A 13,277-nucleotide genomic window follows, 5' to 3' on the forward strand; every position below is an offset into this window, starting at 1 on the left:
AAACTCCGTCTCAAAAAAAAAAATTAAATATATATATATATATATGTATGATTTTTTAAGAGTATAAATGTGTTTTTTAGGTTGCGTAATATGTCAGTATATGGCTAAAATAACTGTTGGGCCACTTTCCAGTTTTGAGGTACGCAACATTAATTTTTGCCATCAGAAATAAAATTGGTAAACTTGTACATCTTCATTAGTGTCTTTATTTCCTTATAATAAATCCCTAGAAATATATTTAACCATCGTATAACCTCTTTAAGGCTCTTTAAAAATATGTGCTAGAATAACCTTGAATACTTAGATACTGTTTTCACTCGAGTACGAAATATAAATGTTGAGGTTCAAGTACTAGGCACTAACAGGTTACTTAGCTTTTAAAAATATAACTTAATTTTTATAAGTAGACTGAATTGACTGACTCAAGGTTACTTTCCATAAAAATTTGTTTCAAGTTTTTGTTTAGAATGTGAATAATAAAATATACTTTTCATTCCTTTTGAAAGGTGAATTATTCTTTGCTCTCTTTTATAAGGTTAGTTTTGGGTTGATGTAATCTAACGTTAGTGCTACATTTTATTATAATGAAGATTTGTGGCACTTTTTTATTATCTTAGTTTATAAATAATCTTGAATTTTGCTGATGGATCTAGGTCAGCCCTGAAGTGTAAATTTTGTTTTTGGAATACATTCTGAGTGTATGAATTTGGCAGATTTAAGATAAAGTGTGATTAGACAACAAAAAGACAGGTGTCTTATTTAAATAGACTTTTTTTTTTTTTTTTTTTAGAGCAATTTTAGCTTCACAGCAATATGAAGCGAAAGTGTGGTTCACACATACTCCCTGCCCCTCCATATACACACTGTCCCCTGCCATCAGCATTTCACCCACAGTGGTGCTTTCGTTAAAATTGATGAAGCTTCACTAACACATCATTATCATCCAAAGTCTATAGTTTTACATTAGGGTTCACTCTTGGGGTTGTATACAATGGGTTTTTCACAGATGTATAATGACAGGTATCAACCAATTTTGTATTATAGAGAATAGTTTCACTGCCCTAAGAAATCTTTTGTGTTATGCCTGTTCATCCCTCCCTATCCCCCTAGCCCCTGGCAATCACAGGTCTTTTTACTAAGACGTCTTTCTTTTGTTAGGCCTTGTGGCAAATAGATATTAGGTAGGTACCTTAGTGTTAATGTGTGGAGAGAGATTTGAGAAGCGGGTGATCATCTATAGATGTCTTTTAGCTTTGACCTTGAAAGACCCATCTGGGGGCTAGAGTAGGGAAAACTGACTTGGAATTGTGAATCACAAAAATGTGTTGGAGGGCTGAAATCTACTTGTCTCAGTAAATTTTTGACATTGAAGAATGGAAATGAAATTACTATTCTATACACAGGATGTAACTTCAGTTTAAAATCTCACTGTGCAGAATTTAAAGACTTTTAATTGTAGGCATTCACTAAATGCTAGTGCAGTATTTACAGGTATCCTAATGAAATTTACATACAATTCTCTTTTATTCAATTGCTTGTATCAGTGTTTGATGGAGTACTTTATCTGTATTTAGTCCATATTTGGTAGAGAAAGGGGAGTAAGTAGATAGATGCAGGTGAATCACATCATTGTTAGGCTCCATTATACCTTTGAAATCTATTTGCTACCCTTCTCTTTAAAAGGCTGTAGACTAGATATGCTGACAAATATGTAGACACATTCTGTTTGAAAGGCCTGTCTTTGTCTATGCTAATAAACTTGGTCGCATAGTGACTATGGCCAACTAATATAGGTGAATTTTCAAGTCAACAAAGGTTTTCTGCCCAGTGGACTTTTTTTCTTAAACTTCTAAAAAACCAACTAATGCTTTCTTTACAGTGAGAACAAAACTATTTGTTGGTTTTAGCAAAATCACCAACCTCCACATTTGGTCATTGTGATATTTTAGCAGTTACTACTTTTGAGTTCTTTTTTAAAGTGTTTTACTTGGTTCATAATTTTTTTTTTTTTTTTTTTTTTTTTTTGAGATGGAGTTTTGCTCTTGTTGCCCAGGCTGGAGTGTAATGGCGCAATCTTAGCTCACTGCAACCTCTGTCCCCTGGGTTCAAGCAATTCTTCTCCGTCAGCCTCCTGAGTAGCTGGGATTACAGGCATGTGCCACCACTTCTGGTTAATTTTTTATTTTTAGTAGAGATGGGGTTTCTCCATGTTGGTCAGGCTGGTCTTGAACTCCTGACCTTAGGTGATCCTCCCTCCTCAGCCTCCCAAATTGTTGGGATTACAGGCGTGAGCCACCATGCCTAGCCAAACTTCATAATTTTTGTGGAATTTTTGTGTTACATATACTTAATACTTTTGAATTGCCAGAGGTATTTCCCCAAACTATTTGATTATCAAATTTGCTTATAAACTAGGTAAGGGCAGGGCCAGGCGTAGTGGCTCATGCCTGTAATCCTAGTACTTTGGGAGGCTGAGATGGGTGGATCACCTGAGGTCAGGAGTTTGAGACCAGCCTGGCCAACATGGGCAAACCTCGTCTCTACTAAAAATACAAAAATTATCCTGGCGAGGTGTCGGGCACCTGTTGTTCCAGCTACTCTGGAGGCTGAGACAGGAGAATGGCTTGAACCCAGGAGACAGAGGTTGCAGTGAGTCGAGATTGCACCACCGCACTCCAGCCTGGGTGACAGAGCGCTCTGCCTCAAAAAAAAAAAAAAAAAAGGTAAGGGCGGATGTAAGACTCCTGAGTAAAATCCTTAAATTTCATTCATTCAAGAAATATTTACCAGGCACCTGCTAGGCTAGGTGTCAGGCCCTGTTCTAGGTGCTGGTAGAGAATGGTTAACAGAGTGATTGGGATCCTTACTTTAGTGGCACACACATTCTGTAGAGCAGGAGATACAAGGTACACATTTAAACAAATGAAAAAAGGTTGTTTTAGGAATTGAAAAGAACTATGAATAAACCTGTTTCATTAAAGTGTTAAGGAAAGGAATCTGTGATTTAGATTGAATGGTCAGGGAGGGCCATGCTGAGGAGATAACATTTGAGCTGAAGAGCTGGATGATGGAGACAGAAGCCACGTGAATTTCTAGGGACAGAGCATTCCAGATAGGGGACAACATAGGACAAAAATTCTAAGGTGGGAAACAGGGTTAGCTTCGTCAGGGAACAGCAAGAAGGCCAGATTGTCCAGGCTTTGGGAATGAATAGGAGTGTGTTGTAAGATGAAACATGCTTTATAAGGTCCCCTGCTAGAGAGAGGAGGCTGGGCCCAGATCGCATACGACTGTGGAAGCCATGGTAAGGTATTTAAGGGCTTTCTTCTTTTGTTTGTCTATTTTCTGCTTACGATGGGAAACTAAGTGGTAAATTGGCAATCCAAGAGGGGAGACATTTAATAAGTAAGTACTTACATGAATATTCAAGTGATGGATTAAAATTTGGGGAGTATAGAATGACTAAACTTGGTTGGAAGCCTCAGGGAAGATTCTTGTTCCTGGAAAGTGACTTTTAAGCTGAGATTTAAGGAATAAGTATGAATTGATTAGGAAACAACACAGGAAAGAGTACTCTAGGCAGAGGAATATTAAAGCAGAGTCTAGAAAGAGCTTAGCAGCATGAGGATCTGATGAAAGGTTAGCTTGGCTACCTAGTTTAAACCAGGGGTTCCCAACCCTAGGGCCGTGGACTGGTGCTCGTCCGTGGCCTGTTAGGACCTGGGCCGCACAGCAAGAGGGGAGTAGCAGGCGAACGAGCATTACTGTCTGAGCTTCGCCTCCTGTCAGACCCATGGTGACGTTAGATTCTCATAGGAGCGCGAACCCTATTGTGAACTGCACGTGTGAGGGATCCTGGGTTGTGTGCTCCTTACGAGAATCTAACTGATGGCCTGATGATCTGAGATGGAACAGTTTTATCCTGAAACCACTGCTCCCCCTTCTGTGGAAAGTTGTCTTTCATGAAACCAGTCCCTGGTACCAAAAAGGTTGGGGACCACTGGTTTAAAGAGAAGAATAGCACCAAATGAGGCAACAGAGATTGGCGGTGAGTACGGGACCTTATAGAGCATGTGTAGGATTTTAGTCATTAGTCCTCTGTAACAGTGATTTTAAGGAGGGTAACCTGGTCAACTTTACATTTAACTATATTATTTAGTTGCTACTCTGTGGAGATTAGATTGGATTGGGTAAGAGGACAAGAGTATTAATGAAGGGAGACCGGTTAGATGCTACAGTGTGAGATAAGATGGCAGTGACAGGTGCAGGAATGTTATCAATAGAGATTCAGAAATGAAGACAAATTAAGAAGGTGGTTATTGATTATATTTAGGGGTAAGTAAAAGACACGTAGACGTATCTCTATATGTCAAGGACAGCCGGTAGGTCTGTGCCAGAGCAAATGGGTGGATGGCAGTGTCAGTACACAGCTACACTAGTCAAGTGAAAATCACCATAGCATTTTGGCATTTCAAGGGGAAAATAAAAGCTCCTGTTGGATTGGTTATTTTGAAGTTACTGTTAACTTACACCTATGGTGCTTACTGTGTAGCATACATATTTCAACTCATTGAATCCTGATGACAACGCTATGAGTTAGGTACTGCTACGCCTGTTTTACACACACCCAATTTCCAGATAAGAAAACAGGCGCAGAGAAGTTAAGTGACTGTTTTGCTCCCTACTTCATGGTCTTAAACCACTAATTAAGCTTAGAAACTTATACCATTTGCATCCTGTTTTGTTATTTATCTGGACCTACCTAATGAGACATTAATTTAGAATTTAACTGTATTGCAACTTTTCCTGGAAAGTTCACTTTTTGCATGCATTCAAATAGCATACCTGACTATTGCTATATACCATTGATACAGGCAGTGATAATGTCCTCTTTAACTAAATATTGATTGCTTTTACTTTCAAAGATTCTCCTTTGAAGTGGCTTGCTCTTTATAATTCATTGTCATTGTTTGCAGCACATTTTGAAATAGTGCTGTTGACTTTGCTATAAACAGTTAAAGGTGCCTCGTGATGTGGAGGTAAAGGCTCTAATAGTCTTTGCAAATCAGATAAGTGAGATGCTTCTTTTGGTAATAAGATTAAAAATCCACTAATGTAGTTATATAATCTTTGCTCTGTGAGTATTGGTTATGTGGATAAGGTATTACTGAACGTTGACTAATAATGTACCATGCCTCAGTGGACTGGCTTTCTCCTCAGAGTAGGACAGTCATTGACTGCATTGAAAACAGTGGATACCGTACGTGTCCTTAGAGTGGAAACTGACATTTAGTAGACAGGCTCAAGGAGGGGATCTCTTAGAAATTTTGATGTGGGAGAAGATAAGGTCCCCAGGAGTAACTAGTTGCTACATGGGATCAAGCAGTTGGTAGAGAAGAAAGTCAGACAAGGTATGTGTCCTCTGAAGCTAGGTGTTTTTTTTTAAAGAGTAACAGAAACCTAGACTTTGGAAGTTTATCTCTGCTATTTACATTTTCTGTACTTCTTCATCACTGTTCAGTAAAGTTATGTCTGCAAAGGTTACCTTATTTTAGTGTGTCGTGGTGAACAAAGGAAGGGTTTATATGGCTGTTCTGAGGAGCTATATAGTCTTAAAGTGGTGGCTGTAGTGTTTGGTGAGAAAGAGCTCCAGTGGGAGATGAAATTCTGAGATATAAATGCATCTCACTGACTATTCTTTACTGAAACATTAATCCTGTGCTTTGCTTTAATGAGGAGGCTGTAGTACTAGGTTACTGTTACTAAGTTAGGGACTCATGGTAAGTATCATTTTTGGAAACTTGTTAGAACCCTAATTTTCCTCTTTAAGTTTCAGAATGAAAAATAACATGAATAATTTTGTTTTGTTTTTTGAGACCGAGTCTCACTCTGTTGCCCAGGCTGGAATGCAGTGGTGCGATCTCAGCTCACTGCAACCTCTGCCTCCCAGGTTCAAGCGATTCTCCTGTCTTAGCCTTCCAAGTAGCTGGGACTACAGGTGCCTGCTACCATGCCCAGCTAATTTTTGTATTTGTAGTAGAGACGGGGTTTCCCCATGTTGGTCAGGCTGGTCTTGAACTCCTGACCTCAAGTGATCCGCCTGCCTTGGCCTCCCAAAGTGCTGGGATTACACCCACCGCACCCAGCCACATGAACAATTTTAATATATATTTTTAATGTTTGTAAAGTAGAGTAATGTTTGTAAATTTTCTAGGTGATGCTTACAGGGAAAATTGGGATCTGAAGTATCAGGTGAAACTGATTTTTCCCCTCTTCAGTTTGTGTGTGCATACAGTTGGAAAAGTTATTTACAGAATAATACAGGGCTCAAAAACAGCTGCTGTTCACATTTAGCTGTTAAGACTTCATTGAGTTAGAGGCCATATTTAGTATTATTGTTTATCTGTATGTATAATGGTGTATGAGTCCATTTTCATGCTGGTAATAAAGACATACTTGAGACTGGGCAATTTACAAAAGAAAGAGGTTTAATGGACTCACAGTTCCACATGGCTTGGGAGGTCTCACAATCATGGCAGAAGGTGAAAGGCACATCTCACATGGTGGCAGATGAGAAGAGAGCTTGTGCAGGGAAACCTCTCATAAAATCGTCAGATTTCGTGAGACTTATTCACTATCATAAGAACAGCACAGGAGAGACCCTCCCCCATGATTCAGTTACCTCCCACTGGGTCCCTCCCACAACATGTGGAAATTGTGGGAGCTACAATTCAAGATGAGATTTGGGTGGGGACACAGCCATCCATATCAAGTGGGAAATCTTATCAGCATTCTTTGTCCTGTTACAGAGGGAGTGAGAAATCCAAAGGAACATTGTAATAATCTATAATGGGGGAGGGGGCAATTATTTATTTGAAATTTTGCTTTAGTTGTGGTCCTTAATGAAAGTTTGTAGTATAGAGATTAAAGTAACCAGTTTCTTTCTTTTTAAATTCTAGGTGAGAATTATGAAGATGATGACCTAGTAAATTCCGATGAGGTTATGAAGAAACCATGTCCAGTACAGATTGTTCTTGCTCATGAAGATGATCATAACTTTGAACTTGACGAAGAAGCTTTGGAGCAGATATTGCTACAGGAGCACATACGAGATCTTAACATAGTAGTGGTATCTGTGGCAGGAGCTTTTCGTAAAGGGAAGTCATTTCTACTGGACTTCATGCTTAGATACATGTATAACAAGGTGAATAGTCTTTTAAATTGAACCCAATTAAAAAGAAAAAGTACCAACCATGCCTGTTAAAAAAAAAAAGACAAAAACCAGAACTGTATCTTTTTTTTTTTTTTTTTTTTAATTTAAGTGGTCTCACTCTGTTACCCAGCATGGAGTGCAGTGGTGTGATCACGGCTCACTGCAGCCTCAACCTCCCAATCTCAAGCAATCCTCCCACCTCAGTCTCCCGAGAAGCTAGGACTACAGGCGTGTGCCACCATGCCCAACTCTTAAAAAAACTTTTTTTTTTTTTTGTAGCAATGGGGGTCTCACTTTGTTGTCCAGGCTGACAGAACTGCATTTTTAATTCTATAGAAATATAATTCTTTATAGGACTTCCTGGTCAATACACTAATGTAAGTTTGAGCTCTTGATTCTTCATCGCCATAGTTCCCTTCTGCATATACTGCATATGGAAACATGTAATTGAGCATCTGTGTTCCAGGCATTGTAGCTCTAACCCAAGTTGTCTGAGTATATCCTACAAGTCTCTAAAGTACTATTTATCTTCTTTCCCTTTTTGTTATTTCTTCACACTTTCCTTTTGGCCACCTTTACAATGAGTAAAGTAGATGGATAGAGACCTTTGAAAAAGTATATCTGTGTTCCTCAAACAAGTCAGTTTTAGTGACTATTACCTTTGGAGATAAGTCCAGTTCCTTAGAGTGGCTTCTGCAGCCATCCATGATCTCTGAATCTCATCTCTTGCCCTTCATATGTCAAATAAACTATAGTTTTTGCTGTTCCTTGAGTATGCCATGTTTTTTTCTCAAATATTATGGTATTCTTGGCTCATCTTTTCATAGGGGCCTTCCCTGACATCTAGGACTGTATTATATCCTCTTCCTAACTCATGGTACAGGTTGTATGTTTTTTTAATATTACTTTAGTTGCTTATTTTTTTCTGGCTACTTTAATCTCTTGTCATGGGTGGGCCCTCTGTTGATTATCAAGCACCTGGCACAATAATTGGGTCTTAGGAGATACTTAACATTTTAATTGATGAATCTCTTTCCCTTCTATACATTTTCACTTTGAGATGGTACCAGACAATTGCTACTTACCTATCTCTCCCTGACTCTGACTTTCTCTCCTGAAACAAAAGCAAAAAAAAATTTTTTCACTTGAATTGGAATGTTTTTCTGATAATTGCAAGTTGGACTGAGGGAATGGGAGTTTGAAAGGGGGCCGGGCGCGGTGGCTCACGCTTGTAATCCCAGCACTTTGGGAGTCCGAGGCGGGCGGATCACGAGGTCAGGAGATCGAGACCACGGTGAAACCCCGTCTCTACTAAAAATACAAAAAATTAGCCGGGCGTGGTGGCGGGCGCCTGTAGTCCCAGCTACTGGGAGAGGCTGAGGCAGGAGAATGGCGTGAACCCAGGAGGCGGAGCTTGCAGTGAGCCAAGATCGCGCCACTGCACTCCAGCCTGGGTGAAAAAGCAAGACTCCGTCTCAAAAAAAAAAAAAAAAAAAAAAAAAAAATGAACGGGAACAGGAGAAGGAATTGGAAATTTTGGAGTGGAGCACTTAGTGGAATTGGTATATAGGGAACTTTTGACATTCAGAAGCCACATGAATTATTAGAAATAACACTTTGACAGAATTAGGTAATTGTCTAAACACCTGTCAGGGTGCTCACCTTTATGAGTTCTGTGTACATTTGTAATTGGGTGTGCATTCTCTTCGAGATAAGAAATAAGGTAAACATTCACATTTGGTTTTCCAGGAAGCTTTTCAGTAAAGTTTTTTCATGGGGATCATTTCAGGCATTCTCAAATATACCTGAGTATCAATAACATAGTTTATATTAGAGAACAATATTTTACGTGTTTGGGACATTGAGAAAGATATTTTAAAGTTTTTCTCATTGATTGAGATATGATCTCTGTCACATAGGCTGGAGTGCGGTGGTGTGAACATGGCTTTTAGTGTCAGTTTATTAGACTGCAGCCCAACCTCCTCTGCTCAAGCGATCCTCCCACCTCAGCCTCCCAAGTAGCTGGCACTACAGGCATGCACCACAATGCTTGGCTGATTTTTAAATTTTTTGTAAAGATGGAGTTCTCGCTATGTTGTCCAGGCTGGTCTTGAACTCCTGGCCTCAAGTGATTCTCCCACCTCAGCCTTCAGCTGAAGTTTTCCCATTTAGACTTGATCTAGAATTTTACATCTGAAATAGAGGAATGTTTAAGTAGTGGCATATTTAAAAAAAAAAATGTACATTTAAAGATGATAAAGGATTTCTATATTTTGAGGTCCTCTTAAGTCCTCAAGTTAGCTTGTGTGTATTGTATCTATCTGTGTCTAAGCTGTTCAGTGCAAATGTATTTTGTTCCAAGTAGGTCACAGACAGTAGAAAGAAGGGGAGGGAAGCTTAGATCACTTATCTAGGAATGACAAAGTTTCACCTCAGGTGCCATTTCTGTTTCCATCTGTGATCAGTTAGTAGTGGCTGTTCAGAGTGGAGTAGCAGCCCCCATTGTTATGTATTTGCAATCTCTGCACAAACGGAACTCTCTTTCCTGGGGGAGTTGCAGAAGCCATGCAAAGGTTATGATGGCTTGAGTGAGGTTATACATCTAGTTAGTGGCTTCTAAGCTGAAATATCTTTATTAGCTTTCATTTATAGTATTGCCCTATAGAATTCCTGATATAAATCACCTTATTCTGTCAATCAAAAATTGCATTTAAATGGTATCTGATTTTTGGATAATGTGCCTCCACTTACACTGATCATGTGGTGGGTCATGCTTTTCCTATGAGATGAAAGTAAAGAAGGAGAAATAATGGGGTAGTTGGATTTATTTAATTAACCTGTATGCCTGCACAGGTGGGATGCTAGCTGAAAGAAGTAGAAGAATAGTGACATACTGACAGTATAAGTTTTCAATGGTGACCTGAGTCAATGTATGTAAGTATGCAGTTGACGAAAGTAGTGAGTCGTTTTACAAGAGGAGATTAAAATCTGCAATCAAAGACAGAATTGGTGGGTATGGTTGTGGTGCGAGGGATGTTGGCTTTCCCCTCCTAAATAAATGTTACACTTAAGTATTGTATGCCCCACCCCCCACTTCTAATTCTTATTTGCTTATTTAGGGGTGTGCTTTAGATAAATGTATCTTTTCCTTAAAAATTTTTTTCCTTTGAAGTATAATTTACATGCAGAAAAGGTGCACAAATCTTAAGTGTACAGCTTGATGAAATTTTACATAGGTATACACCCTTACTACCACCACCCAGATGAAAATACAGAACAACCCCCAGTTTGTGTTCCTTCTCAGTTAATATCTACCCCCCCCCCCCACCAAAAGTAACTGCTGTTCTGAACTTTTCACCACAGGTTCATTTCACTGTTTTTGAACTTTACGTGAATGAAATCATACCATGGGTATTCTGTGTTTAGCTTATTTTGTTAACATTGTAACTTTGAGATGTACTCATGTTTTTGCATTATTTTTGTTGCTTTAATATTCTACCATATGAGGGCAGGGTGTGGTGGCTCATGCCTGTAATCCCAGCACTTTGGGAGGCCGAGGTGGGTAGATCACCTGAGGTCAGGAGTTCAGACCAGCTGGGCCAACATGGTGAAAACCTGTCTCTACTAAAAATACAAAAATTAGCTGGGCGCGGTGGCATGCATCTGTAATCCCAGTTACTTGGGAGGCTGAGGCAGGGGAATCACTTGAATCTGGGAGGTGGAGGTTGCAGTGAGCCGAGATTGCGCCATTACACTCTAACCTGGGCAACAAGAGCAAAACTCTGTCTCAAAAATAAATAAAATAAAAATAAATATTCTACTGTATGATTTTGCGACATTTTACTTATCCATTTAACTGTTGATGGGTTTTTGCTTTGATACTACAATTTTTAGTCAGCCGATTTTTTAAAAGTTTTTTTTTTCATTTTTAGCACAATATTAGAGGTCCTATTTTTTTAAGTTTTCAAACACATTTTTTCTATTGGAATATAACAAAGAGAGCCTGTATACCTGAACCCTTTACCTAGTTTCTTCTAATGTTATCATTAATGTGATACATTTGCAAAACTAAGAAACCAATATTAGTACATTACTATTAACTAAGTCCTAGACTTTGTTCAGGCTTCTGCAGTTTTTCCATTGGTGCTCTTCTTTCTATTCCAAGATCTCTAATACAGAATACGATTCCTAGATTTAGCTGTCATGTCTCCTTAGTTTCTTCTGGTCTGTGAGAGTTTCTCAGCCTTTCCCTTTTTTCATGATCTTGACTTTTTTTTGAGATGTAGTTTGGCTCTTGTTGTCCAGGCTGGAGTGCAGTAGCACAATCTCGGCTCCCTGCAACCTCCGCCTCCTGAGTTCAAGCGATTATCTCGCCTCAGCCTCCTGAGTAGCAGGGATTACAGGTGCCTGCTACCACACACAGCTAATTTTTGTATTTTCAGTAGAGATGGGGTTTTACCATGTTGGCTAGGTTGGTCTCAAACTCCTGACCTCAGGTGATCCGCCTGCCTCGGTCTCCCAAAGTGCTGGGATTACAGGTGTGAGCCCGGTGATCTTGACTATTTTGAGGAGTACTGGTAAGGTATTTTGAAAAACGTTCTTCAATTTAAGTTTGTCTTACATTTCTGTCATGGTTAGACTGGGGTGATGGGATTTTGGAAAGAATACTCCTGAGATGAAGTACCCTTTCTATCACATTGTATCTGGGGGTACGTATAGTCACGTGATACTGCTAGGAACGGTACTCTTCACCCCTTGGTTAAGCTTGTGTTTGCCGGGTTTCACCACTGCAGACTTGCTATTTTTTAGTCATTAATTCCACCCCAACCTCAAAGAACAGGGAAGGAGGAGGATTGAGCTCTACCTGCTGATAGAAGGAAGGCATCTAAATATATTATTTAGGATTCTTCTATTGGGAAGAGTTGTGTCTTCTCCCTATTTATTTATTTATTCATTCCATCCTTTATATCAGTGTGGGCTCATTTATACTCGAGTTATAATCGAAAGTGTTTACTTTAAAAAAATAATTTTAACTTTTATTTTAGAATCAGGGGCTTATATGTGCAGGTTAGTTACTAGAGTGTGTTTCCTCATGCTGGATGTTTGGGGTGCAATTGATCTTGTCACCCAGGTATTGAGCGTAGTAACCAATAGTTAGTTTTTCAACCCTTGCCCTCTCCCTCCCTCTCCCCTCTAGTACTCCTCATTGTCTATTGTTGCCATCTTTGTGTCCGTGAGTACCCTTGTTTAGCTTCTACTTTTAAGTAAAATCATGTGGTATTTGGTTTTCTTTTTTGTTCCTGCATTAATTTGCTTAGGATAATGGCCTCCAGCTGCATCCATGTTGCTGCAAAGAACATAATTTCATCCTTTTTTATGGCTGCATGATTTTAGTTAAACCTTTTTAAAGTGAAATAGATTATTCTAGTGTCAGTAGGAACTGTTAGAAAAATGCTGATTAGATTGTCACATCTTGCTGTTGTAGTTTGAACTCTAGGAATCAGTTTACAATGGTCAAAACTTAATTTAGTAGAATTACATAATATACATGAAACTAAACACAGTGCTTACGATATTGATGCTAAGTAATGGTGATAGCTATTGTTACTAAATTCTCCTAGATGAGGATTCTTAATTCTCTATAGAGTTGCTTCTACTTTTATACCATTTCCTGTTTTTTTCTTTTTAAAACTTTAGTTTTAAAACTTTAATACAATTGAAGAATTTTATTAATAAATACATGTAAAAGTAGACAATAATAAATGCCCATATAGTAAACAATTTTTAGCACTTATCAATTCCAATCTCATTTCATCTATAATCTAACTCACTCTACACCTTATATATTATTTTGAAGTAAATCCCTGTGATCATTTAATTTATAAATATTTCAGTATGTGTCTCTTAAAAATAAGGACTTTTTTGAACATTACAATAATATAAAAATAGTAATCCCTTCATATTATGTCTTTTAAGTGTTCAATTTTCAAGTTGCCTCAACTGCCTTTTTTTTTTTTTTTAAAGACAGAGTCTTGCTCTGTCGCCAAGGTGGAGTGCAGTGGCG

At 38.7% G+C, this 13,277-nt stretch overlaps 1 protein-coding gene across 7 annotated transcripts in view; it reads left to right on the forward strand.

Annotated features, from left to right (window-relative positions):
- The window catches only part of ATL2 (atlastin GTPase 2), a 117,068-nt gene that overhangs the window by 60,215 nt on the left and 43,576 nt on the right, over nt 1-13,277 (forward strand). For all 7 annotated transcript variants that reach the window (XR_009209945.1, XM_058428369.1, XM_032176754.2 and 4 more), the window contains exon 2: nt 6,960-7,204. Coding sequence is in view for 6 of the 7 variants with exons in the window: in XM_058428369.1 (XP_058284352.1) it covers nt 6,960-7,204 (245 nt within the window). In the remaining variant the exon portion in view is untranslated. The remainder of the gene's footprint in view (nt 1-6,959; nt 7,205-13,277) is intronic.

This window comes from Hylobates moloch, unplaced genomic scaffold, assembly GCF_009828535.3.
Source record: "Hylobates moloch isolate HMO894 unplaced genomic scaffold, HMol_V3 SCAFFOLD_15, whole genome shotgun sequence".
NCBI lineage: Eukaryota > Metazoa > Chordata > Mammalia > Primates > Hylobatidae > Hylobates > Hylobates moloch.